We start from the raw sequence: 27986 nt of genomic DNA on the forward strand, positions 1-27986 counted from the left end.
GCTACAGTAACAGTAGTAGTTTACACTACAGTAACAGGGTTGCATCGCCTTAAATTCACTCAGAAGGGACAGTCTATCATCTATAATAACATTAAATATATGTATAATTTTGCATAATCTACATGTTTTAAATGTATTACCATGTTTTCAAGAATACATTTCCAGTATTTTCTGTTATTGCCTCCAGGTAACCTTAGCAGGTTAAGGTTGCATCAACTACCTGGATGGGATTATTAAGCCATGTGGCCATCGCAAGAGAGATATGCCATAGTGAACAACATCTGAACAAATCAGCTTTGTAAAATATTGATCAGTTTGTGAGTGTTTTTGATAACATGTTTGTACATCGAATATTTGATCAGATCCAGTCTGCAGTCCTATTCATCCTGTTGATCCTTCACTGAAAAGATAGATAAAATCTTATATAAATAACACATTTGTCACATTTATGTCATGTTCTACAATAAAAAGTAATGAATCCATTCAACCCTGTTACTTTGTGCAACCAATATAATTTATATTAAAATAATCGTAAATGATTTTTCTCAGCTCACAAGGGTTTTACCTATTGTCCTTTGAATTTCTTGAATAATTAATTGCATAACGTATTTCAGCAAATATTTGAAAATAAATACTGAAATTAGTAAAACAAAACTTGTAACTATTTAAAAGTTGGGTAAAGTTTTATCTAAAATTAAATGAGTATTCAGTGTGAATGTGAATTTCTTTACTTAATTGTATTTATTAAACAAATATTTTAAAACATACTTTTTGAGGTTCCTGAGTATTCCTAAAAGGGGTGCGCCAAGCATAGCACACAACAAATAAAACATCTAATAGAAAGTGCACATTTGATGCCTGAGCTGGACGAATCAATTTATTTTATGGTGTATTACCTGTTTTTTTTATATACATAACAGAAAATGATAAAATAATTATTAATTTCTCAAAAGTGTTGATGCCTAAATTGTCCTCCAATTCTGGAATGGCCCTTAAGTCGATGCAGGTGAAATGTAAAGAAATAAAGTTGTGGATTTTGGGGTTGTTTTACTCAGCCCGCTCTTTTCTGTTGTTTTGATGTGGTGCCTGAATGCACCCTTACGGCCAGCGGTGACGTAACGACGCATAGAGTCGTCGTGTCGGGGCAGGCTCACGTGTGAGTTTTGTTGATAATGGTTTGTTCTGTGCATATTCAGTATTAAAGTTCATTTGACTTTGGACATTTAATTCACCTGTTGGATATCTGTTCACTGTCACAAGTGTCTGTCTGTTGACAATTTGCGCTGCGTGAGACTGCGTGAAGTGTGATAAATGTATGTAGCTGTCTAGCTAACTACCACAGGATATTTTAGTTCACGTTAGCTCAGATAGCCTAATGAAAGTTGGCTAAGTTAGATACGATTGCTTAAGTGTGATTTTACTTTTGTTTTTACAGTTGATATGTAACGAGATATCATTTTGTTGTTTAGCTATTGCACAGACACAGTAACGTTATGCAGAGCAGACCGTGGTCATGGCGTGGAAGTCGAGGACCCGCAACCTACAGGTGTTTGACACGGAGCTGAGTGCAGACACGGTCGAATGGTGTCCCGTTCCATCGAGCCACGACATCCTGGCCTGCGGGACATATCAGCTGCAGAAAGGGGTGAGATTACATACCAACAGTTCCCCGTATTGTATAGATGTCTGTTACTCGTCAGATAGTGTTTCCCCCACATTATAATAATAGTTTTTTTTCCACAGTTGTGCCCCTGAGGGTCAGGATTGGGTTCAGGTTAAGGCAGTGGTTCTCATACTGGGGGTTGAGCCCCCGTGGGGTGGCATAGTACCACTGCAGAGAGGACATGAATGTTGAGCAGACCTAAAGTTGCATGAATAGGATTTATGTGATGGGATAAACCAAAAAAGGACAGTGATGCATGCAAGGCTAGTTAGCTAACCTAAATCTATTTTATTTCAGTTGCCCCTGTTCTTAATCATTGATAAAAATGAAATCCACTTTTGTCAGCTTCTAAAGGGGGGCATGACAGAAAAAGTCTGAACCACTGGGTTAAGGTACAGGGAAGCACGTATTGACAGGGGACCAGACTTAGACACAACACCACTATGCTGTCCCATGGGCAGAATCTCATACTCAACCAACACTTATCTGTCATGTTCTCATCAGTAGTTTATCTGAAAAATATGAGTGCTGTTTCCTGTCTATGACATAGAAAGGTGGAGATTGTTGGTAGGACATAAGCAGGGAGATCTGGCCTTGAGTGGGGAGCACCCACTAAGATGTGGTCCTCAGCCACCAAGAAGGAGAGGAAAGACCTGGTAATCTCTGAGGTAGTCAGAGTGGAGGAGGAGCAATACAGGAGCACATTTAATTAATCAAACCAGAACTACATGGCTGAAGTGGTTACTTTGTGCTGTATTGGCAGGAATGAGGCTGCTGGATTACCAACGCATTCTCATCTCAGGGCGTTAAATACACTTTGACAAACCCTTCAGCGTCCGTATGAAACACCTGTTTAAGATGTGGTTAACATTATGAATGGTCGCAGTTTGGTTAAGATTAGGCACCAAAACTGAAATAAACAGATTACGATACATAAGGTAATGGTATGTAACTTACAACTTGAAATAACTTTGACTTTTCATTTCATTACGTGACGTGGATGGGTTACATAGGAGTTAGTTGAAATCCCAGTGTGTCTCATACAGACAATGAAGGGTACCTTGTGTAACACATACCCATATGGCCTCCACAGTCACCAGATCTCAGTCTAATAGAGCACCTTTGGGATGTGGTGGAACGGGAGATTCGCATCATGGATGTGCAGCCGACAATCTGCGGCAACTGCTTGATGCCATAATGTCAATATGGACCAAAATCTATGTTCACTTTCACTTGAGCTCTCAACACTTTCACCTCATAGTCAGTTTTATTTCAGTTCAAATGTGCAAGAGTACAGAGCCGCCACATGTGAAACGTGTGTAAATGTCAGAGTACTTGTGGACTGCAAATTAGATGATTCATCAAGCACCCCTGTAATTCAATAAAATGTTACATGTTTAGTTTGTACTCTTCACCATAGCCCTGTATGGTGAGTGTAGTGGACGACTGTAGGAATAGGAGCTGAATATTTCTAAATGATCAAATTGTACTGAATTGTGATGGTCATTTGCAATCCCAAAGTTACTGTCCCTTTTGCATACTTCTTCTAGACGGGGGAAGAGGATGCCACCCCGAGCAGGACAGGTCGTTTGTACCTTTTTGAATTCCGTCGAGAGGGATCTATGAGCCCTCCTCTCACTGAGCTACAGCGCATGGACACGCCAGCCATTTTGGATTTAAAATGGTAAGAACTCAGGTTTGGCCAGTGTGGCTATAGAGGTCACTGTATGCTACCTTCTTGTTGGTTGTTTTGCATGTTCCCAGGTGCCACGTGCCGGTGTCAGGGGGGGCAGTGCTGGGAATGGCAGCTGCCACCGGAGAGCTTCAGCTGTACACGCTATCAGAGAGTCAGGTGAGATCTGTGGCATCAGAAGAATCCTATACTCTGATATTTTGGTTTAAAGACGCCTTTGCGACCGCAATGATGAGTCCAGATGTGCCATTTTCTTGTGAGTCAAGAACATCATTCTAACCAAACTCTTATAATTATAATAATTGAGGTTAATATGGAATTGTCTGTGAGCAAAGAATGTGTACACGGAACAATACGACAAAACGTTTGTACACCAAATAGCACTATAACTTCGATTTCTTTTAAATCCTCTTCTATTTATTTGATTATGTACCTTATGGCATTTGACCACACATCGTCCCTTCAGTGTGTTTAAACAGGATGAAGTGTGTAAGTGTGTTATAGTAAGTGTACGAGTGAGTTATGTATCAGAAGACTTAGTGTGACTGCAACTGTTGAAGAGGTAGTCTGCGCTCATGAATGCATGTATCCAGTAGGAAGGCAGCCGCAGTCTGCAGGCTCTGAGCAGTTTGGAGGTGGGAGCAGAGCGGCTGGCTCTGTCATTAGACTGGTCCACTGGAAGAATGCACAGGTAACGTACCCAGCATGGTCCAGAGCACCTGCAGCTGTATTTTCCCATATAGTTAATGTCACATTTTGCCATATCAAATAATGTTAATCCAGTGCAGGATTGGGCTGTTTGCCGCCCTGGGCTACTCTTTATTTAACCAGGCAGGTAAAAAACATTTTGGCCCAGTTGTGAGGGCTCTGAGATCTGTAGCTCAGCGCAACACACAATGCCAGCTCAGTTTATTATAATGAAGTTGAGACTTTTTTCCTATTATGTCTTAGCTCTGTGATAAGAGAACACTTACATCTGTCCATATGAGTGCTACATTATCAGTCACATTATGCACACACACACACAAACATTACACATTGGGCTACTTTTTGCCAGTCCGTTGAAGCACAAGCAACACTGGTCTTATGTCCCATGTTGGTGTCAGCAGCAGTGACGTGCGGGTGGTGTGCAGTGACTCTGCAGGCTGCGTCAGTGTGCTCTCCCTGGCTGAAGGCACTCTGACGGCTCTGTCACAGTGGAAGGCCCATGACTTCGAAGCCTGGATCTCAGCCTTCTCCTACTGGGACACACAGCTGGTTTACTCTGGTAACACACATTTTTAATGAATACTTACAGGGCTGCCCTTGACCTTTCAGAGAGAGTCCTAAGAAGAGATTTTATTGGGGTCCCCAACTTTTACTTCATGCGGCCGTCACACTGCCTAGATTTACCTAATGTCAGAGTGCCTATGTCATTGTATGATTTTGCAGAAGTAATTATGTATATAACTTTATTTGTTAATTGATGTTCAATGTAACAACCACAGCCTCCCAGACAAAATGATTACATGATATGTTGGGCATGATATGTCTTAAACTGTTCAAACACCGTGTAAACTGACTTGCTGCTGTCGGCTCAGAGTGAGCATGGTGCTCTTACGTCACTGACGTCAAACCAGTGTTCCCAGCTTGTAGCCAACTATGGTCTGTTAGCATGTGCAGCAGCTTCCTGCAGAAGCTGAAACAGAGTCATCTGGCTACCTGATGGAGAAAGCATTATTATTATTATTATTTTAGAAATAAATCTGTGGTGCTGCAGCATGGGGCTCCTTTGGAACGATGTGGCACAATGCACAGTTTTGCGCTTTACTTTATACAACAGTATTCAACTGGAGCTCGACTGATACTGAATTTTTTATGCAGACACCAACATCTATATTTCAGAATTACCAAATCCGATAATGATCCCTAAGCTGATATTCATGAACATAGAATATACACAAACATTTTTGAGACATATTAAAGAATTATGGCTAACATATGTACACTAGGACATTGCATTTGAAAAATCAACTTTACTTCAATCAGTAAAAGTAATCTACTAATACTGCTGTGTGCAGGCTTTAATGCATAGTCAGCATTTCCGGTGGAACAGAGGGAGCTAATTTTATCTGCTATATGTCTTTGCATTGATTATTTCAGTATACTTGTAGATGCATTTCCTATGTGTGTTTTTGTCATCCCAGGTGGTGATGATTGCAAACTTAAAGGCTGGGATCTCAGGCTTGGTCCCTCCTGCCCCATTTTCACCAGTAAAAGGTGAGTACTTATTTTGGTGTCCTCAACATTCATTTGGACTGTCCAATGGGCAAATCACAATTTCTGTTCTGTTGTCTTGAAGGCACTCAATGGGCGTATGCAGTATTCACAGCAACCCACACCGGGAACACATCCTGGCTACAGGCAGGTAAATATCCCTATGAACTCTGTGTGCTAACTTGTGAGAATTACCTTTTTGTACAGTTGAGACTACTGTTTGCTACCGCTGCTTCCTCATGGCGTTGGTGTGATTGTCCTAAACTGTTTGAATCGTGGGACTGTCTTTAAGCCGTGTGCTCTGTACTTCTCTTTCTGCAGCTATGATGAGCAGGTTTTGTTGTGGGATGGCAGGAACATGCGGCAGCCTCTCAGTGAGAGTCCAATGGGGGGTGGAGTGTGGAGGTTGAAGTGGCATCCGACCCATCAGCACCTACTGCTGGCAGCCTGCATGCACAATGACTTTCATATCCTTCACTGCCAGCAGGCTCTAGGTGAGTGTGAAGAAGAGAGAGGCATGGAAATACTTGTTTTAGATTGTTTACATGAACTCTTTCGCTCTCTCTTTTTTTTTTTTCTTTCTTGGGTTTGGTCTCCTGATTCACAAAATGTAATGGCTAGAGCTAAAACAGTAATGATCAAGAGAAAATTAATATGATGATCGGATGCCAAACATTCTCTGGTTTCAGCTCCTGAGATGAGGATTAGCGGTATTTGACTGAATATCTTTGGTTTGGTTTGCCATGTTGAAAAGGGCATTTCTTCACTGCCTGGCATCTTACAGACAGCCTGATTTATTGATTATTTGAGAAAATAATTAGCACTACAATTTGCATGATTTTTTGTGGTATTTTACACTGATAGTAGACGTGGTGATTGTAGCAAGATGACAGGAAAAGGCGCAACAAATGTCCGTGGCCAGATTCAAAGCCGGGACGTTGTAGTTCACCATCCCAACCCCTAAACTGTGGGGTGTGAAAATAATCATTAGTTGCAATTAGAGTTACAAAGGGTCAGTAAATTAAAAATGACACATGGGAATTTAGCACTATTTCAATCTAAAAGTTGTACCTTTTTTATTTTTTTACAATAAAACTGTCTTATGGCATGTTTTCGTTGAAAGTATACCCATTGAATTGTAACCATGCACTGCATTCAGCAGCATCCTCTATTATATGTACAGATCATTTGCCAGCATACCTTTAAATAAAAATTCAGTAAAATGACAACCCTCTGCTTGCACAGTGCATTCTCCTCTCACATGTGCAGCCCACACCACTGAACTGTCTGAGCCAAAGCACCTCATGTTTTCAGTTAAGGTTTAATTATATAACTGTAGTGACTACCACTGTATCCCAATGCAAAGGACACTGTTTATAACTGGTTGAAACCTTCTGCTAGTTTTTGTTAGCTAGCTGTTACCATGTGGGATGTAGCTTGATGGAGCATGCTAATTGAGGAGTTTTAATTAATCTATTCCCATTCATTATTTATTGTAAAACATTTATTTTAAAAATGAGTTAAACCTTTGTGGCTTGAATTTTAAGAATGTTTCCCCATTAGGTAAATTGCTAGCTAATTAATTCATTTAGTTAAAGTTCAACTCCACAAAATTGTTGAATTTTACATTTCCATTAGAAGGTTTACAATTATGTCTGCTTATGATATGGTAAAAGGTTTGTTTCTATCTGCATATGACATGGTTAATACAGCTGGAGCAAATAACCCTTATAATTCCATTTCATTCCCATAAGTTGAACTAACTTCCTCCATCGTGCTTCCATGATTTTTGGAGACTCAACAAAGCTCAACAGCTGATGACTTGCTGACAGTTGTATCTGCAGTAACTTTGAATGTGATTGTCATTGCCCTAGCACTTTAGCATTGCAGTCCTACATCTGGAGTACAGAAGAAAATGGGAGCCGTTAGATGGTAGTAAACACGAGAGAACAGTCAGTCGACCCAATTCTGTAAAAAGTTGTGAATGAAATGGATCCCACAAGGGACATGATGCATCAAAGGTGCGCTATATATGTTTCTGCCATAAAAGTTGTTGGAGTTTGCCTGAAACCATTGTTATTTTCCTGTCATCATCCAGAGGGCAGTGGAGGAGCATGTCCTGTCGTAGCCTCTTATATCCTCCACAACTCCCTGGCGTATGGAGCCGACTGGTCCCAGCTCTCCCTGGAGAAACCTGCTCCCTCCTCCCCTCCTGCTGCAGAACCAAAGGAAAGCCTTACAGAGAGTGGAGGGCACTTGAGGATTCAGTATGAATCTCCCACTGCCAGCTTTGACACTTCCCTGGAGGATGATTCTGGACAATACATCCCAGAAGGCACTGCAGCGCCATCTACCACCCCTACTGCAGGTCCTGCCCTCAACTCTGAGGATTCCCCTTCAATGTTCTCTCTGCTGTCGAGCTGCTCATTCTATGACCATATGCTCCATGTGTGGCGCTGGGACTGGACCCCAGATGAGGCTCCACACGAATCGGAGCAATGCTGACTGGAGCACTGACACTACAGAAATCTCCTGTCAAATTATAACATGTCCCGAAGTAAAGCAGAATGTATACCCCAGCAATAACATGGGCATGATACTGTTTTTTCACTCAGTCTTCCCTGTAAAAGTCCCCACACTTTAGATTACCACAGAATATGCAACCAGAAAACCATATATTTTCACAATGACTTGATTTTTAGAAACTTGTATTCAAATATAGTTTAGAATCTTTGTTGTATGTCCTAAGCAACAAGATCAATACAACCATTCACTCATACCTTTCCTCATTAAAGCATTTTGAAAGCACTAGGAAAATCGCAAAGAAATCCTTGCTTGAAGACCATTTTAACAAAAGAATGTACCCATGCAGTATGTTTTAATGTGTTTAACTCCATTGACCCTCAATTCACTTCCCTATGGAGACTATATGCTCCTGGATTCAGTTTAGCATTAAAGACATTTTAGCAGGGTTACTGTTTGATTTATTATTCACATATTAGCTGTAATGAAGCCTCCTCTAGATACACTCCCTTTGCCATTTGTAGAATGTGTAATGCCTCTGTGCTGCTCCCCAGAAATCCAAGGTGTGATCTCAACCATATGATTTTGGAACGCTTTGTTGAGGCCACTTACGTTCATTACATTTTCTGACCAATAGAGTTGCACTGACAAGCTCTAGGCTTACCATGCATATCTCGACTTGGACACAAGTGAAAATCCTTTCAGTGAAAAACATACCCTTTGTTTTGTTGGTAAATAAGTTTGACTTGATTCTGCAGCATGGATCTTAAGTTTTATTTTTCCCACTTATCAAGCAAGTCAATCTCTTCCTAAACACACTTGCAATATTTTTTTCCTGAAAGTGTTGTCTGCAGCTTTCATCAGCAGTCTGAGCCTTTCTTTGTAAATACATCACAGTGAGTGCAACTTTAACGCACATAGTTCTTGGGATACAGCTTGAAGAGCTTCCCCTCCTGTGTGGGCTCAAAGCCATATTTCTCCAGCTGTTCTTTACTGAAAGTGCCCTCTTCAAAGTCTTTCTTGATCTTAGGGGCCACTACCTCAGCAAAAACACTTTGTGCTGTGAGCGGAGGCTCTGTTCCTCTGGGGCAGCGATATGATACGTAGGGTCTGAGTTTGAATCCTTCCAAGTTAGGCACCACAAACTCAGGAATCATGGCCCTTATGGACAGAAACTTTCTGCTGGAGAGCCGCAGTCCCGTGGGCCGTGCGCCCCTGCCTTTGTTATGGGTCCTTGATCCACGCTTGCTGGTGAACTCAGACATTCTGTCTGCTCCTCTAACCAGACCCCTCATCAGCGTGGACAACACACCCATGGTGCTGCAGCGTTTTTAAGGACAGAAAACCTGCGGAGAATGAACCATTGTTTTACACACATTGTGGTGAAGACAGCAGAAGTGTATCCCCAAACAATAACCACATTTCAACATTAACACGTCAACTGTCGTATTATTTATATAAATTGTCTAATAATTGACATCCATGTAAATACGAGTGGATAGTGTTACAACTAGTGGATCGTTAGCAATCATCCATCCATCGTCAACCGCTTATCCTGCGTAACTTTACAGGGTCGCGGGGCTAAGCAATCATCCTGTACCACGCTAACATATCGTGTTTTTTTTTTTTCCGCTTACTGAATCGATTGAGGGTGTTAGCGTCAAATTGTTCCATATATAGCAAAAATGGTTCAGATAAAGAAAACCTGCGTTAAATTTCTAACATTTGAAAGCGGTGTGTTGCCTTTAATGTTACAACTGTCAACACATGAGCTAGCTAGCTAACTAACGATATCTTAGAGCCAGTTAAAGTTGCATTGTCTGCTGGCAAGCTAATAATGGATTTGCACAATAGTAACGTTGGATAAAGTAAAAATTTTGTGATTTTAAATTGCCCATAAATTTATAAATTGCTACAAAACTCGACTCCTCTCACCTTGAGCACACTTTCGGTCCAATGCAAGTAATGTGTCTGACTATCCAATGAAATGCTCAGTGATTGGATGAAAGGCAACGCCATCCACCAATTAAAATCCGAGATACTGATATTGACCTGTCAGTGATTTGGATGCATCAAGCGAGACAGGGTTACTTAAAAAATAGGCAAATTGCCCTTCACAATAAATGCTTAAAAGACACATCAGTATGTGCAAAGCAAAAATGTATCTCTGTTAATGTTCAGCTGAACTATAGATATGCTTTTTATCACTAAAAAGTATAATACAGCTATTGAATTGTACCCTACATCGTCTTTTAATACAGTCTATGCCTGCATTACATCTGGGCTTCCGTACATTTTCTTCAACGAGGGTCTTATTTTGATAAGAATAACAGGACATTCAGATTTTTTTAACCAATCAGTCTTTACACTAAGGCATGTAAGCTGTACACAAAAACTTTGACACGAGAGAGGTACGTGGGAAAAAATAGTTTGTTCTGTTCATTTGAAAATGGTTAGCTGAAGATGTATGTATGTGTGTATTTGTTCGTCGGTTTTTGTTATAGACTCTGTCAATGAAGGCTTGTTCTTTCAGTTTTTCGCTGGCACTGGTTTGTCTTCTTGTTGTGTAGCGGACTTCAGCCATAGAAGCGGATTCAGCGGTCACAGTATGTGAGACAAATAAAGTTAAAAGATTTTGTTAGATCATTTTGACATTACATTTTGGCTTTCTGTGTACTTTAAAATGTTAGTTATAGGTGAGTGGGTTATTTTGCGTCTTCTACAGCATTACGTTAACGTTACATTTAAATCCTGTCAATATGATGCGGCGCGTTGTCGCGAAACTCTTTCTGGCTAGCAGTTCATTCTGTTTTCATTGCTTTCCAGCAAATGCTCTCACTTGGAAAACATGATACGATATGAATGACTTAAATCCACTTTTCAATTCGGCATATGTTCCAATCTTCTATTTTTGAATGGAGTTTGGCGCAAAAAGACAGACCAATGCGAAGTCAACATGCAAAATCAATAAAGCGAGAGAGGGGACTCCCACAAATGTAATTCGTAAACAAACTAAACATGATGACCAACATCTCCCCCCATCTCCCCTTGGACGAGCTTTCTAGCAGTTTTTCTGAGCTGTGTCTGTGTAGAGCCATTGGAGTAGCATCAGGAGGGAGTGTCTGGTTACAAGCACTGAGCTAGTGACCTATTTTTCTTGAGCTGAGTGGGTGATCTTTAACCCAGATTTCTGAAACCTTTTGCTCTGTGACCCCTTGGAGGTCAGCAGAGAAGAGCAAGGCACTAATAGAGTCAATGGTTCAGTCAACAGGCTGTTCATATATGAACACAAAAGCTTCATAAAACACATACAAAATACTGAACCACGTTAGCAAGTAATCAACTATCTTGGAAGTCTTACAGTTTTTTTGTTGCTTTGGTACATTTCTCGAATCCTCCTGAACAGTAAGACGATATCTTTACACAGATTGTGGGTTACCTGCCTGTAAATTGCTCAAAATCCTTAGTCTATCTCTCAAAAGTAAATACTTAAGTCAGTGAACATGTCAGTGCATCAGAATGACAAGTCCTTGTGTCACTGTTTACAAACAAGATAGTCAAAATGTTTAGCCATGTTGTCAGTATAACAGTGTACTCTGTAATATTATGGGATGTACACTATGGCTAAGGTGTTGATGGCAATGACTGAAAATGTACAAGGCTGCACTTTTTCAGTACGGTGTATCGATTTCAACAGTACAAAGTTATACATTGCAAGAGATAAGCAAGGAGTCACAGTTACGCTTTTACTGTTTGTACTATAATTTGCTGAAAGAGCATGTCATTGTGATACAGAAAAGATAAAAACAAGACTGTTTTACAGCACCGCATAGCCCAACAGAAACAAAATACAAAATTACAAATGTAAACATGGAAAGCACCCCACAGCCACAGATTCTCATCCACATCACAACAGATATCTTCATCAATCTACCTATCTACTATCTACATAATTATTTTCATGAATGTGCCAAAAGACTTTGCTTTTTGTTCATTGCTAATAAGACATTATGTTTGAGGTTGAACAAATAGTTTTGAGAATCTCACCTCTGATCTGAGAAAGGAACCAAAGCGACCGAGCGAAATTTAAATGCACGTTTTCCCCTACTGTGAAATGTTTTTTTATTAAAGGTGCACTTCTAGAGATGACCTTGTTTTAGTGTTACGTTATCTCTTTTATCAGGCATGGAAGAAGGTGAAGAGGAAAACTGCCTCATATACCCGGTATGTTTTTCCTCAACACCTTTCATTGTACATCATTGTCTGAAAATAAAGTTCCATGTCCTTGTCCATTTAGGTACACGGTCATAACTCGTGTATTTTTCACTCATATGTGTATTTTGTGAAAGACATGACAAATGCATTACAAGTCTCTGCAGATTATTTGGATTGTGTTGAAATGTTAAAGAATAGATTAAGTTGTTGTTTAGTCATATGATCAACAGCTGCTCTCCCAATTCTTGTTCTGCATGTCCAGTTGGGTTCAGTCCCTCAGTGTTGTTTCTATTCTTGATGTTTCAGAGCCTGCTTCCACTCGGCAGTGAGATCAAGGCAACGATGCAGCAGTTTGTGGAAGAGAGGACGGAAGCCAACATGGTAACCACTCACAGTACATTCCTGACTTTAATGGTTTGACTGGGGCATTGTTTGCAAATGGTGTTTGTGGTTTTTATGAATGTAATGTGTGTTGACGTGCACAAAGGACGTACTTTGGTGTTCATGTTTTTGTAATTTAGCACACAGCAATCTACCGAATACATGTTGAGTAAACATGTGGATGGGTAGAATAATTGAATGGAGGGTTTTGATATTAGAGATGTGTACATTTTATATTTTATATTTTTATATATTTATACGTTTTGTGCGTTCTGTCTTTTTCTTCCAGTGGACGGCTGTGCTGATTGGAGCTGTGACAGTCGTTTCTGTCGTTGGAGTTGTTGTGTTTCTTCTGTACAGACAATACAAAGTTTCAAGTCAGTGCCCTGCACACTGTACAACCCCTTTTATTACAGAGTACATTTGAAATGTTTTCAGTATGTAAAGATGTACAAAATTCACCCGAATACACAGTTCATGCAAAAGGAGAAATCAAGTAGTCAGTGCATGAAGTTTGTTGTTCTCAGGGATGAAACTGCAGGGTGGTATAAGCAGCCCGGTACAACAGTTCAGCGATAGGATGAAGGGCGGAGAGAGAGCGATTCATATGGTAGATTGCAAATGGTCTTATGGAGGACGTCTGGTGTGTTTCAGAAGTGGAGGCTGGCGTTCCTCACTATCGTTTCAGGAAGAGAGACAAGGTGATGTTCTACGGTCGAAAGATCATGAGAAAGGTCAGTGCTTCTTAAACATCCCCCTCAGTTTAGCCCCCCCCCTCCCCATGGATTTCCCTGATCCCCCGACCTGGCAGCACATACATGCATGTGTGTGTTATGTTGTGTTTTAATAGTTAATAGTACATTTACCCCAAATTTGTATAGGTGTTGTATTCAGTTTGGGCTCTCTAACAGGGCATGGCTACCCTGGCCTCGCTTTTGAGTCACAGACATGAGATCAGTTTACTATAAAAGACATAATTGTGTTATGTTACTTTCCATTAATTAATATTTTAATACACAATTACGTGTCACTTATACCTTCACTTTAATGGTTGTTTTTATTAGGAAATAGATTTGCTAATTCTGATTCTGATCAGATATGAGAGGCACAAACTGTAGCCAAGCTCAGAATACAGGATTCTCAAGTTGTAAACGCTGGTTTCAGAGCACAGCACTGACAGACCGCAGCAAAAATCTGTTAATACTGTGCTGACACCACAAGTTTAAGGTTATATACAAATGTCATCCTGTTGTGACCAGTAGGATTTATATCAAATTTCATCACAAACTGGCCAGCTGTTGTCATGGTATTTTTCTCTGTTGGACTTCTTTGACAGATGGACAGATGGACAGACGGACAGAGGCAATTGGCTGATGACATTGCCATCATTAGGCTCTGTTGCATGTGCCTTCAATAACTTCAGATATCTTGATATTAGCACAATTGGCATTTTCATGATCAGATACAGTTAGTCATCACATCAATGCAAACATGTCAAATCACCAAACTTTGCTTGTTGCAGGTTCAGACGTTTTCCTCCGCCCCAGCCTCTACTTCAAACTCAGCTTCCCGGCAGAGAGTGAGGAAGAGGGCCAAAGTCCTGTCTATAGCTCACAAGTAAGTTACTGGTTTTAAGCATTTGGTGTAGACAGAAGATAAGCTTTGAGGGTTTAAAGTAAATTCTTCAACTCTGGAACAGTTGTTTGACAAAATAATCTTAACACAAGGTCCAAGTAAGTGGACCTTGTGTTAAGATTATTACCAGATAAGCTGGTATTTTACAATACCTGGGAGCAGGGGGAAAAAAACATTTTCAGAGTGAGCCACCACGCATCCCTGAATATTGGATCATCTGTACATATATGATGTTTTTTTTAAATGTGCTCAAGTATAGTATTTAAACCCTTCAGCATTAACCTGAGCAGAATTAAGAACTTTAATAAAAAATGTAAATAAACAGACATACATGTATTAAAACAGATGATTTGTAATATAAATACACAGAATAAATATAATACATAAACATAATGAAGAATTCAGTATTTTATATCATGGTTTATAGCAGGCACCTTCTTAGGGATAATGTAAGTTCCAAGTTAGTTGAGAGAAACTAGTGTGTTGAAATAAGATGTGTAAAGGTTTTTATGTGTGTGTGTTTGTGTTAGGATCCTGCGCATCCGGAAGGAGCCCCCCACCCTGCAGCCCAAGGAGCCACCTCCCTGTCTGCTGGAGGCCGACCTGACTGAGTTTGATGTGCAGAACTCCAATCTGCCCTCTGAGGTGCTGTACATGCTGAAAAATGTCAGGTGAGTAAAACTAGATCCTGATGAATTGTCAGTGTAAAATGTAAAAAATCAGATTTCCAGTGCTGAGAAGATTAGTTGATTAGTAAACTGACAGAAGAGTGATCGCCAACTGACTTATGATAATCGATTTGACACCTTTTAAGTGATTTTTTTTTCAAGCAAAAATGCCAAACATTCCCTGGTACCGTCTTCTCAAATGAAAGGATTGCTGCTTGTCTTTCTTTCATACAGTATAGTCCGTTTTTTATGATTCACAGCTCTCATCTTTCTCCACACACTGCGTTGTCAATATTTCAAAATTACGTTGATGATTACTAGTTTATCAAAAGCTAGTCTGATATTTACTCTTGTTCGGTCTCTTGCTCTTCACACTGTCTTTTCCTCTTCCTCTCTTCCTCCAACAACGTTATCTTCGGTCGGTCTGAGTAGTAATGACACCATTCTCCCTTTTACAAGTCAGTATACCATCAAAAGGACTGGAAGCTGTTATTTTAAGATAAAATTACTTCTATTGGGTTAGTCTGTTAATGTTGTAATGTTTCTTTAAAAGCAAGCAGTTTATTTATGTAGCACCTTTCACAGACACTAGTCCCAAAGTGCTTCACAGTCAAAGAAATAAAATAAAATGGAGCCAAATAATTCAAACAAAGATAAAACACCACGTAAAAAAATACAAGAGGAACAGCCTGAAGTCACAAGTTTAAGTATACAGTAATATCTGTCTGTACAAATCGCTTTTAGCTGCTTTTTAAAAGAGTCCACAGCGTTCATGGATGTCAAACTTATTGGGAGACTATTCCAAAGCTTGGGGGCTGCCGACTGGAAAGCACAATCTCCCGGAGTTTTCAAACGTGTCCGAGGTACAATTAGAAAACTCTGGGTAGAGGAGTGGTGTGGGGGTGCAGAAGGTCCTAGATCTACTGTGGTACCTGGTCATGCATGGCTTTAAAAGTGAGCGCCACATTTTTTAAAATGATTATAAAATTAACAGGAAGCCATTGCAGAGAGGTTAACATGTGACCATCTGCTGGATGGTGTTAAGAGCCTAGAAGCATCATTTTGGACGGTTTGTAAACTGTAAGATTTATGAACGCGGGTAAACAGAGAATTACAGTAGTCCAAACGTGATGATAAAAACATGTATTAGCATCTCCATTTCATTTCTTGACACAACAGACCTAAGTTTGGCTATGTTTCTTAGGAGAAAGAAACATGATCGAGTTAGCATCCTCATGAGTATCGAAACTCATGGATTTGTTGTACATCTATGGTGTCAGAATTAGATGTGGATCAGTTATATCTTGGATGAGATACAGTTCAACTTATTACATTTTTATTGTGGGAATACCTTAAGCTGACATTTCCATAGTGTTGCAATCCATGACTCTTAATGGAAACGTGGTCATTATTATTATCATTAGCAGTAATAGAACTACGCTTTATGTACACATGTAACCAGGGTGCTTGGCCACTTCGAGAAGCCTCTTTTCCTGGAGCTGTGTCGTCACATGGTGCTGATCCCGCTGCACCAGGGAGAGGGACTCTTCCGACCGGGTGACACTGATGACAGTATTTACGTGGTTCAAGATGGCCGTCTGGAGCTGTGCATCCATGAGAGTGTAAGACCACAGGGTTGACCACAACACTTACTGCTTCACAGAAATTTCACACTCAGCGATGGTTTAGAACTTGTTTTTTGTTTTGCTGTTGTTGTTTGCTGTGTTCAAAAGGAAAAATGTTAAAAGTGTTGAAACCCTTACTATTGTTGTGATTGTTGTTCCACTCTCATGTTGAGATTTGCTTTCTTACTGCAGGATGGTACAGACGCTGTGGTGAAGGAAGTTTTACCAGGAGACAGTGTTCACAGTTTGCTCAGTATCCTGGACATCATCACTGTACGTCTTCTTTCCCATATATAATATGTCTTTACTCTAGAACAAATTTTTAAAATCTAGCTGTCACATTGCACATAACATACTATTAGATCAATTCTAATTTTGATCATAATATACTGTACACTGCCTCCACAATTATTAGGCAAATTGTATTCCTCGGGATTCATTTTATTGTGGAACAAACGCAATGCTCTTAGTCGATCCAAAATATGAACCTCAAACCTGAATGTTTAACTAAGGAAAAGTGAGTTTTGTCTTTCTCAGGAGAATATATAAGTGTAGAATTATTAGGCAACTAAATTACCAAAATAATTTCTATCAAATGACTTGTGAATTCTTAATTTTTTGAATAAGTGTAAAAACACAATCACAATTAAATTATATTTTTGGCCTTTCAGAAATGACAATATAGCTAGCCTTCTTATCAGAACCTGTCATGAGCCTTCCATCCATGGAGTCTCTCAGTTTCTTGATCTGTCCACCATCATCTTTCGCTGTAGGCAGAAACCACAGCCTCCCAAATGCTGTTCAAAGAGGTGTATTGTCTTCCCTGACTGTAAATCTCACGTTTGAGAAAGGCCCACAAGTTCTCAAAAGGATTCATGTCAGGTGAGGAAAGAGGCGAGGTCACTATTTGGGCATCTCTGAGCCTCTTGCTGGCTAGCCAAGCAGTGGAGTACTTGGATGCATGTGATGAATCATTGTCCTGCATAAAGATCATAGCCTTCTTGAATGTTGAGGGCTTCTTCCTGTACCATTGCTTACTGAAAGTATCTTCCAGAAACTGGCAGTAGATTTGGGAGTTGAGTATCAGTCCATCTTCAACCCAAAAAGGTTCCAACTATCTCATCCTTAATGATAGCAGCCCATACCAGTACCCCTCCTCCACCTTGCTGGCGCCTGAGTCAAAGTGGTGCCCTGTGTCCATCAGTGATCCAGCCAGGGCCGATCCATCTGGTCCATCAAGAGTCACTCTCATTTCATCTGTCCATAAAACCTTTGATAAACATGTCTTCAGGTATTTCTTTGCCCAATCTTGATGCTTCAACTTGTAAATCTTATACAGTGGTGGTCGTGTTTCAGCCTTCCTGACCTTGTCCATGTCTCTGAGCACTTGGCACCTTGTACTTCTGGACACTCCTGGTAGGTTGCAGTTCAGAAATATGGTGGCACTGGAGGATAATGGGTTCCTGGCTGCTTCATGTTTAATTCTACTCTGTTTTGTAGTTAATTTGCGCCTTTTCTTATCTATGTGCTTTTTGTGCCCTAGTTGACTATTAGCAACAAAACGTTTGATTGTCCGGTGGTCACGCCTCAAAAGTTTAGCTATTTCTAGAGTGCTGCATCTGTCTGAAAGGCTTTTACAATTTTTGGCTTTTCAGTGTTAGTTAAATATCTTTTTTGGCCCATTTTAGCTGAATACTAATAATCATGCACACATTGACATAAGGTGATTTACTTTTGCCACATCCTCGCTCATTATACAAATACATATCACCTGACAATGCTTAACTCCAACAGGCATTCAAGTTTCTATGGTTTGGAGTAAGAAATTGCATAGAAATAATGATTCAATCAGTACTACTTGCCTAATATTTGTGCATGCAGTGCAGTCTGAGCTGAATGCTTTGGTCAATGGAGATTTCTAGATTTTGGTATGACGTGAACATTTCTGAATGCTCTTGTTTTAGGCATATTTTTACTGAAATGTGACCTATATTGTGTACAATATCATCTTTTAGTACATCAGCCCTTCTTTTATTCACTTTTACATCCACATTTTTTATCTTGCAGTACAATTGAACTATTGACAACATCCTTTTTTCTGTATTCCAGGGCTACCCAGCACCTTACAAAACAGTGTCTGCAAGAGCAGCAGTTCCCTCCACTGTCCTGCGTCTTCCAGCTGCGGCCTTCGAATCAGTCTTTGAGAAATATCCTGAAACTATGGTCCGTGTCATCCAGGTAAAGTGTCCATTGACAAAGAGAGGAATTTGATTCATCAAGTGAGCTACAGACATTGCAAGTACCACTTTAGCCAGTGTATAACATGCAAAAAAAGGGTGGGCAGCTTCCAAATATGCATCCATTCTTTTCTTTCTTTTTTTGGTACAGTGCAGACCATATTTTGTTTCCCTCCTACCCTCTGTAGATTATCATGGTGCGTCTCCAGAGAGTGACCTTCCTTGCCTTACACAACTACCTCGGCCTGACTACTGAGCTCTTCAACCCGGTAATGGCATTTTGATACTTTGTTTTAATGTTATGCTGCTCTGCTTCGTTCTGTTCTCTTTTGTATGCAGCACTAGGCATGAGTAGTGTTTGCCAGCAGGTCACGTACATACAAGACATCAAGACAATGACCAATGACCAAATACTGCTCAGATAGCCATAAGTAGCAAGTAAAGAGACAGAGGAGTAAAAACATTAGCTTTGTAGCAGACCAGGGCATTATAACTACAGAGAATAGAACAGCATTTCATTATCAAGTTCGGTCAAAATTAGAACCTGTCAATCCAAAACATGTCTTTTTGGGTAAGATGGTTTGGAGGATTACCTCCTCCTACGAGACTTAGATTTTCAAGGCCATTAAAAGGAAACTATAATTTTAGGCTATGTTTTTTTATTTTATTTGAATATCAATGTGAAACAGTACAAGTGAACCTGAGGCAGGTCATAAAACATACGGCTGATACACACATTCACTAACCCACAAATAACAAACCAAGAATGTTGTTTATGAAATTACACGAAATACATAGAAAAGAACATATGAGAAAGTCAGTGGATGTTTAAAGCTCTTGGAAGTTCATATATTTTTTACATTACACTTAAAGCTTTAGCTGTGCTGTAAACAGATATACCAGTTGCTCTTCCTCCTCTGTTGCACTTTTGATAGAGTGGCTACTCAGGGTGTGTTTTCTGCTCCTAGTGGTTGATATACTGACTTTGAACAGAACTCTGCTACATGCATTATTTGAACACACTTTGCAGTAACTTCAGGCGTCGCCAAAGCAGCCAGGGCTGAAATATTTAGGATTCTAACTTTAAGATGGTTTTCTTTAAAAATAAAAAAAATAGGAGAGGCTGGGTCGGATTCTTTTGTGTCAGAATTGGATTAGTAAAATCATGAATAACATAAATATCATAAATTTTAACTTTTTTATTTTATTATTATTTAATTGTTTATTTCATAATGTAATATTTCATGATTATTAATAGAAATGTGGTTATTGTCATTAGTAGTAATGTTAACTATGCCATATGTACATGTACCCTTGCAGGGTGTTATGTGTCATCCTCAAGCTCGGGTCCTCTACCAGAGATCTGGGAGTTTGAGGGTTCTACACAGTATCTTAGCTGTTCTTAGATCTGCAATTTTCTGGACAGAGACCTCTGATGTTTTTACCTGGAATCTGCTGTAGCCACTCTCCCAGTTTGGGGGTCACAGCCCCCAGTGCTCCGATTACCACTGGCACCACTGTTGCTGTTACTTTCCTCATCTCTAGCTCCTCTTTCAGCGCTTGGTATTTCTCAAGCTTCTCATGTCCCTTCTTCTTGTTGTTGCTGTCTCTTGGGATGGCCACATCTATCACTGCAGCCTTCTTCTGCTGTTTGTCGATCTACATGATGTCTGGTTGGTTAGCCATCACCAGTTTGTCAGTCTGGATCTTGAAGTCGCACAGGATCTTAGCTCGGTCATTCTCAACTACCTTAGGAGGTGTCTTCCATTTTGACCTTGGGACTTCCAGCCCATACTCATGGCAGATGTTCCTGTACACTATGCCAGCTACCTGGTTATGGCGTTCCATGTACGCACTTCCTGCCTGCATCTTACACGCTGCTGTTATGTGCTGTACTGTCTCAGGGGCATCCTTGCACAGTCTGCACCTGGGGTCCTGCCTGGTGTGGTAGACCCCAGTCTCCATTGATCTTGTACTGAGTGCCTGTTCTTGTGCCGCCATGATTTGTGCTTCTGTGCTGTTCTTTAGTCCAGCCCTTTCCAGCCACTGGTAGGATTTCTTGATATCTTCTATCTTCTTCTATTTGCCTGTGGTACATGCCGTGCAGCGGCTTGTCTCTCCATGAAGGTCCTCACCTTCGGGTTTCTGCTGCCTGAGGTATTCACTAAGCCCTTCATCTTTGGGGGCCACCTTCCTGATGTACTCCTGGATCTTTATCGTTTCATCCTGGACAGCGGGCTTGACACTCACTAGCCCTCGGCCTCGGTCTACCCCGTAGACCCGGGTTCGAATCCGGGTGGAGTGACTGCTCTTGCCTTTCCGTCACATGTGGTGTCAGAAGTGGGATGGCTTGCCGTGTGTGTGTGTGTGTGTGTGTGTGTGTGAGGGACCCCAGAGGTGGGTGAAGCACTAGTAGGTGGTGGCACCCTGAGATGGGAGAAGTACGATTGGCGGGAGTTGTGACGGACACCTGTATGCGTAAAGTGCAATGGGGCGTCTCCCAAAGGGGAGGGCAGTGTGACGGGCCACCGTCACTATATACCAACGAGCCTGGCTCTTTGGCGTTGCGGTCAAGTTGCATGTTTGGTACCCTATAGCCTTTCCGTCACACCATGCAACCACACTTGTCCAGTCCGAACGACATTGCAATGTCATTGCTGTAGATCCTGGTAGTGTGGATCGGTGAGTCGATGTCTCGCTCAGTTCTGGCATACAGCTTGAGAGATATAGATATAGATAGATATCTTGTGCTTAATTAAACTTACTTGAAAAAGCTGTCCTTATTTCCTGTCCAGTCACTGTGTTTAATGGAATACCGCACAAATAAACTTTGTGACCACTTGATCCAGTCCAGCTAATATTTGATGCCAACAGTCAATGTCTTCATTTCTTCAGTCTCTCTCCACATACTTATTTTTATGTACCTTTTTATAGAATTGGATTTAAATGTTGTATTCGTCCTAGAATATGTGATAAATGCACTTCATATCCATCATCTATTCCACTATATGAATTAAACCATAGCCCATATTTATTTGGAGAAGGTTTACACTGTTTCTACAGATGTCTTTATTTATTTATTAAATATTTATTTATGTGTGTGTTACAGGAGAGCCAAGCCATCTCCTTGGTGTCGGTGGCCCATGTTCTGGGTGAGACTCATCCACACCGAGGCCTCCGCAAGCAGCCTTCCCACTCTGATGATCTGGGCTCCGAAAAAGCTGATTCAGGTCCGAAACAAGAGCTCGACATTTCATGTTTAGGCGGCAGTAACGTGCGTGTAGTTTGTCTAAACGTATCTGTTTTCTTGTCACATACTATAACAGAAAAGTCCAGCCCCTCTGACACATCCACGTCAAAATACAAGAAGTCTCGCTCTGTCTCCACCCCAATGGCCGTTACAGGTATACACACAGTATCATTTTTATACATGCATGTATTGGCGAGTAACCACTAAAATAAGGTGCAGAATAAAGGAGAATTAAAATAATGAAATGAGAAATAAACACTAACAAAGGTCCATTTCCAAAATCTGAAAACTATTTACCAAACCTCAATCAAACAATTAGATTTTTTTACCAGCAAATTTGAAATTAAGTCTGCTAACAAGGAAATGCGTCAAGTGTCAGTAAGTAATTTGTTGTTGTTGATACTAAGCCCTAATGATCAGTATGATAACTGTGAACCTTTTGTGTCATGCAGGTGAAATGTCAGCTGACCTCAACAGAGTAAGTGAGCAGGCAACCAAAGAGGAGACTCTGCCTCACAGCCCAGTGAAGGTCTCTAGATAAGAATTTTCTTTCCTGCACTTGCTGCTGGTTTGAATCCAGATTTTGAACATGTGGGGCCAGTTTCACAAAGAGATTTCAGACTAGTCTGTGTATGTCCTTCTGTCCTTCGTGTCTGGCCAGTCTTATTTTGCTCTTAGATTACTCTAAATCAAGTTAGACAGTTTCACAAAAACAAAGACTGACTTATTTTAACCCTAAAAATGTAAATGCAGCAGTATCAGTGATTGGAGGATAAAGCAGTTCTTTGTTTTCCTGCCATTGATGTAGTTGTTTTTGAGAATTAGAGCTGGCTGGTTATTAATTGTTGTATTCATCTGATTGAACAAATGAAAATGCCATTTGGATGTAGACTAAGCAGGATGTTACACCACAATGTTACATAATAGATCTAATGATTATTTTAACTCTGCATATAGACATGGTGTTATTTAGAATGAGCATTTGGGTTGTGGTTTAGTGTTTTTCTAAAGGGCTAAAAGTCTCCATTACATGTTTCGGTCTCCTCAGTCTATTCTAAAGAAGAGTGTGACAATGCAGCACACGCCATCTGCTGTTTACCACTATATTGATGCTGGAGGAGGAAATGTCCACCATAATAAAGTTAATGCTATTTTCCAAGCTGCCAAAAAGGATCTGCTACAGGTCATCCAAATAGAGGTAACATACTAATTGCTTACATGCCTGTAAGATTTTTCAACACACAAAGTTCACTGGTTTAAAATATAGTAATAGTAATATAGTAATTTTTTGTAATAAATTTCAATACGCACTAATCACAAATTATGGACAGTGCACATCGATCAACATCACTGCAAATATGCTACTGTTAGCCAGAAGGCTAATTTGTAACTGTCATGTATAACTGGATACGTCATATAGACTGGTAATCAGACATCTCTGTGTCTTTAAAATGTCATTTCATGTTATCAGGACCCCAATCTGCTGGAGGGGAGGGTTAATCTTCGCCAGGTCAAAGCCGGCTCTGTTGTGGCACACCAGGGAGACCAGGTCAGTCTGTTGGCCTACACTGGCCCAATGCGTTGCTCTTTGTGGGACAGACGAGTTAATACAGCACCAAATGCATGTGGATCTTTTAACCAACAATGGCCCAGTTTTCCATATAGAGACACATCTTAGTTAAATCTCCAGTTCCAATCAATTACAAGTATTTAGTTTTTCATATATATATATATATATATATATATATATATATATATATATATATATATATATATATATATATATATATATATATATACAGTGGGTACGGAAAGTATTCAGACCCCTTTACATTTTTCACTCTTTGTTTCATTGCAGCCATTTTCCAAAAATCTAAAAAGTTAATTTTATTTCTCAGTAATGTACACTCAGCACCCCATCTTGACAGAAAAAACAGAAATGTAGAAATTTTTGCCAATTTATTAAAAAAGAAAAACTGAATTATCACATGGTCATAAGTATTCAGACCCTTTGCCGTGACACTCATATTTAACTCAGGTGCTGTCTATTTCTTCTGATCATCCTTGAGATGGTTCTACACCTTCATTTGAGTCCAGCTGTGTTTGATTATACTGATTGGACTTGTTTAGGAAAGCCACACACCTGTCTATATAAGACCTTACAGCTCACAGTGCATGTCAGAGCATATGAGAATCATGAGGTCAAAGGAACTGCCTGAAGAGCTCAGAGACAGAATTGTGGCAAGGCACAGATCTGGCCAAGGTTACAAAAAATTTCTGCTGCACTTAAGGTTCCTAAGAGCACAGTGGCCTCCATAATCCTCAAATGGAGGACGTTTGGGACGACCAGAACCCTTCCTAGAGCTGGCCGTCCGGCCAAACTGAGCTATCGGGGGAGAAGAGCCTTGGTGAGAGAGGTAAAGAAGAACCCAAAGGTCACTGTGGCTGAGCTCCAGAGATGCAGTCGGGAGATGGGAGAAAGTTGTAGTAAGTCAACCATCACTGCAGCAATCCACCAGTCGGGGCTTTATGGCAGAGCGGCCCGACGGAAGCCTCTCCTCAGTGCAAGACACATGAAAGCCCGCATGGAGTTTGCTAAAAAACACCTGAAGGACTCCAAGATGGTGATAAATAAGATCCTCTGGTCTGATGAGACCAAGATAGAACTTTTTGGCCTTAATTCTAAGCGGTATGTGTGGAGAAAACCAGGCACTGCTCATCACCTGTCCAATACAGTGTCAACAGTGAAGCATGGTGGTGGCAGCATCATGCTGTGGGGGTGTTTTTCAGCTGCAGGGACAGGACGACTGGTTGCAGTCGAGGGAAAGATGAATGCGGCCAAGTACAGGGATCTCCTGGACGAAAACCTTTTCCAGAGTGCTCTGGACCTCAGACTGGGCCGAAGGTTTACCTTCCAACAAGACAATGACCCTAAGCGCACCGCTAAAATAACGAAGGAGTGGCTTCACAACAACTCCGTGGCTGTTCTTGAATGGTCCAGCCAGAGCCCTGACTTAAACCCAATTGAGCATCTCTGGAGAGACCTGAAAATGGCTGTCCACCAACGTTTACCATCCAACCTGACAGAACTGGAGAGGATCTGCAAGGAGGAATGGCAGAGGATACCCAAATCCAGATGTGAAAAACTTGTTGCATCTTTCCCAAAACGACTCATGGCTGTATTAGATCAAAAGGGTGCTTCTACTAAATACTGAGCAAAGGGTCTGAATACTTATGACCATGTGATATTTCAGTTTTTCTTTTTTAATAAATTTGCAAAAATTTCTACATTTCTGTTTTTTTTCTGTCAAGATGGGGTGCTGAGTGTACATTACTGAGAAATAAAATGAACTTTTTTGATTTTTGGAAAATGGCTGCAATGAAACAAAGAGTGAAAAATTTAAAGGGGTCTGAATACTTTCCGTACCCACTGTATATATATATATATATTTCTAAATTATATTTTTTATTCTACTATGGAAATGATCTACAGAGTTTAGTAACATTTCTGATTTAACTGCTTGAGTGTTACAACCCTGCCCCAGGGGGAAGCAAGCAATATGTAGGAGGAAACATTTGGATAAACCAAATGTAGGTTTGTTAAGGGTGCCCTTTCTTGTAAAGTCCTGTTTCCACTGTGTACACACGTGCGTATCCTTGAGGTCTAAAAACATGTTGAATGTATTTCCTTCCTCATAAAACATTTGCAAAGCTGATTTTTGATAGTGTGAAACCTTTTTTTTTGTTGGCCCATTGTTTTGTTGTGTTTCTTTGCGGGCTACCACCACCTGCAGGTCAGTGAAATAGTGTTCCATTGGCATGAATGTGTTGCGCCACACAGTTGCGCACGCATGTGCATTTACATACACCTGCACATGTACAAAAAAAGCAGGGGCCCACATGTAAATACGTTGCTTTATAGTGCTATGGGTGGTCAAAAACTGCACATAAAAAATGTATTCATGCTGCTGATGTGTATTCTTTATCACTATTTTTTCTCCTCCACATCTCTTATATTTCTTCTCCACATCACTTACAGGATGTGAGCGTGGCGTTTATCATCTCTGGGTTGCTACATGTTTACCAGCGTATGATAGACCGTGAGGAGGACACCCTGCTGTTTGTCACCCACCCTGGGGAGATGGTGGGTCACCTGGCTGTTCTTACAGGGGAGCCCCTTATCTTCACTGTCCGAGCTCACAGAGACTGCACCTTCCTCTCAATATCCAAGGCTCACTTCTATGAGTAAGATCAAGCACACCCACAAAACATTGAGTCATTCATTTGGGGTTAAAAAGTGGGTTCTTCCCGTCAAATAACTAGGAAACAAGTCTGTGTTTTGACCTTTACAGGATCATGCGCGAGGAGCCCAGGGTGGTGTTGAACGTAGCTCACACTGTGGTGAAGAGGGTGTCACCATTTGTCAGACAGATTGACTTTGCCCTGGACTGGATGGCTGTGGAGGCTGGCCGTGCCGTCTACAGGTATCTACTCTACGGAGCCAGCGATGGGATTCTTACTGAAACGAAATGTCTTTGATGTGTTTTGGAGACACAAGAACAACTTAAGATATACAGAAAAACACAAAATGGGACATTAAGTCTATCATGTCAATTAGGGTTTGGCCAATAAACGATGACATTGTCCATGGGCGATGGCTGACAGACATCACGACGACGAGCCAGCATCGTGATAGTAAAACCCCCCCAGGAAAACAAACACTCAAATTTTCACATTATACCATCCTGTGAAAGCAGGTTTTAATGACCACGAACATTCCTATTATTGTTTTAAGTATGCTTTGCACCTGCCTGGGAATTCTCTTCTCCCCACACTCGGACACACTCACACACACACCTACACCTCAGGCAAACACCCCGGCTTGCCCCGCCTCTCTGTGTCTCACTCCCCCGTCTGCTCCGTTTTCTCCATCAGCAGTATGTTTTATAAAGTCGCCTAAAAGACTGAGAACTAGTTTTTTTTCCATATATTTCCACCCGCGATCCGTTATCACGGCAGCAGGTGAGCCGCATGTCGGCTTATTAATGACGCAGCCTATCAAACAACTGAAACCAACATCTGCACCCTGTGTGTTCACTGCTGCTTTACCTTGTCCCTTTGTAAAATATCCACCGCGACTTGTAACGTAACTCAATAGTCTACCAATTTTTTTTTAACCAAGTGAAGTCTGAACGAAAACACATGCACATAAGACGACTGCCGATTGGATTTTGTTGTTTCTGTCATTTGTTTGGTTTTAGACAGGGAGACAAGTCAGATAGCACCTTCATTGTTCTCAGTGGGCGACTGCGCTCTGTCATTGCAAAGGATGATGGGAAGAAGGAGCTGGCTGGAGAGTACGGCCGTGGGGATCTAATTGGTGTGGTAAGTTGTCAGGAACTGATTAAGAAAAACTGAAGTTTAAAAGATACTAAAGACACACTGCTTGGGGTATACACATTTTTAGGCACCACACATTGTAGTACGACCCCTGTATTGTGCATTGTCCAGGTTGAGGCCCTGACCCACATGAACCGAGCCACCACGGTCCACGCTGTCAGGGACTCCGAGCTGGCCAAGCTACCTGAAGGAGCTTTGAACTCCATCAAGAGGAAATATCCTCAGGTTGTCACCCGGCTGATTCATCTGTTGGGGCAGAAGATCCTGGGCAACATGCAGCAGGTCAATGGACCTTTGGCTGGTAATGGTATACTGTCTTTGTTAGTGTGTGTCAAAATGACACCGAATTAATGTACTCTACCAATAATATGAACATTAACAGTTATCATGTGGAGATCAGGTTAGCTTTTAGAAATATTACCTGGCTGAGTGATGACATG

The 27986-nt window shown here is 40.8% G+C and overlaps 3 protein-coding genes across 9 annotated transcripts in view; 2 read left to right on the forward strand and 1 right to left on the reverse strand.

The window, feature by feature from the left end:
* Window positions 1-1077: 1077 nt before the first annotated feature.
* On the forward strand, window positions 1078-8423 carry dph7 (diphthamide biosynthesis 7). Of its 2 annotated transcripts, none has more exons than XM_038703889.1 (10): window positions 1078-1156; window positions 1470-1645; window positions 3214-3347; window positions 3428-3515; window positions 3953-4047; window positions 4466-4623; window positions 5543-5615; window positions 5698-5763; window positions 5934-6106; window positions 7711-8423. In XM_038703889.1, exons 2-10 carry the CDS (start codon window positions 1514-1516, stop codon window positions 8115-8117), a joined length of 1326 nt encoding a protein of 441 aa, XP_038559817.1. In that variant the 5' UTR covers window positions 1078-1156; window positions 1470-1513; the 3' UTR covers window positions 8118-8423. The 2 variants fall into 2 exon arrangements, with proteins under 2 accessions (XP_038559817.1, XP_038559816.1); XM_038703888.1 differs by lacking the exon at window positions 1078-1156 and adding an exon at window positions 1175-1313.
* Window positions 8424-8885: 462 nt separating this feature from the next.
* Window positions 8886-10161, reverse strand: mrpl41 (mitochondrial ribosomal protein L41). 2 transcript variants are annotated; one of them, XM_038703890.1, is made up of 2 exons: window positions 10071-10161; window positions 8886-9481 (listed from the first exon to the last, which is right to left on the reverse strand). In XM_038703890.1, exon 2 carries the CDS (start codon window positions 9449-9451, stop codon window positions 9044-9046), a length of 408 nt encoding a protein of 135 aa, XP_038559818.1. In that variant the 5' UTR covers window positions 9452-9481; window positions 10071-10161; the 3' UTR covers window positions 8886-9043. The 2 variants fall into 2 exon arrangements, with proteins under 2 accessions (XP_038559818.1, XP_038559819.1); XM_038703891.1 differs by lacking the exon at window positions 10071-10161 and adding an exon at window positions 9773-9793.
* Window positions 10162-10474: 313 nt separating this feature from the next.
* Window positions 10475-27986, forward strand: part of pnpla7b (patatin-like phospholipase domain containing 7b) — a 30355-nt gene continuing 12843 nt past the window's right edge. Inside the window, exons 1-21 of one of the 5 annotated variants that reach the window (XM_038703163.1) lie at window positions 10516-10546; window positions 10669-10741; window positions 12319-12359; window positions 12657-12731; window positions 13021-13108; window positions 13386-13465; window positions 14254-14348; window positions 14897-15037; window positions 16497-16656; window positions 16852-16932; window positions 18769-18897; window positions 19085-19165; window positions 22006-22126; window positions 22223-22300; window positions 22599-22675; window positions 23195-23344; window positions 23618-23695; window positions 26186-26391; window positions 26499-26630; window positions 27408-27531; window positions 27658-27853. In XM_038703163.1, the coding sequence (XP_038559091.1) occupies window positions 12321-12359; window positions 12657-12731; window positions 13021-13108; window positions 13386-13465; window positions 14254-14348; window positions 14897-15037; window positions 16497-16656; window positions 16852-16932; window positions 18769-18897; window positions 19085-19165; window positions 22006-22126; window positions 22223-22300; window positions 22599-22675; window positions 23195-23344; window positions 23618-23695; window positions 26186-26391; window positions 26499-26630; window positions 27408-27531; window positions 27658-27853 (2131 nt within the window). In that variant the 5' untranslated portion in view covers window positions 10516-10546; window positions 10669-10741; window positions 12319-12320. Of the gene's footprint in view, window positions 10547-10668; window positions 10742-12318; window positions 12360-12656; window positions 12732-13020; window positions 13109-13385; window positions 13466-14067; window positions 14349-14896; window positions 15038-16496; window positions 16657-16851; window positions 16933-18768; window positions 18898-19084; window positions 19166-22005; window positions 22127-22222; window positions 22301-22598; window positions 22676-23194; window positions 23345-23617; window positions 23696-26185; window positions 26392-26498; window positions 26631-27407; window positions 27532-27657; window positions 27854-27986 lie in introns of those variants that run through there. The other 4 variants (XM_038703162.1, XM_038703164.1, XM_038703165.1 and 1 more) reach the window with 4 other exon arrangements.

This window comes from Micropterus salmoides, unplaced genomic scaffold, assembly GCF_014851395.1.
Source record: "Micropterus salmoides isolate LMB-PRFRI ecotype aquatic unplaced genomic scaffold, ASM1485139v1 Ms_hic_scaffold_7, whole genome shotgun sequence".
Lineage (NCBI taxonomy): Eukaryota > Metazoa > Chordata > Actinopteri > Centrarchiformes > Centrarchidae > Micropterus > Micropterus salmoides.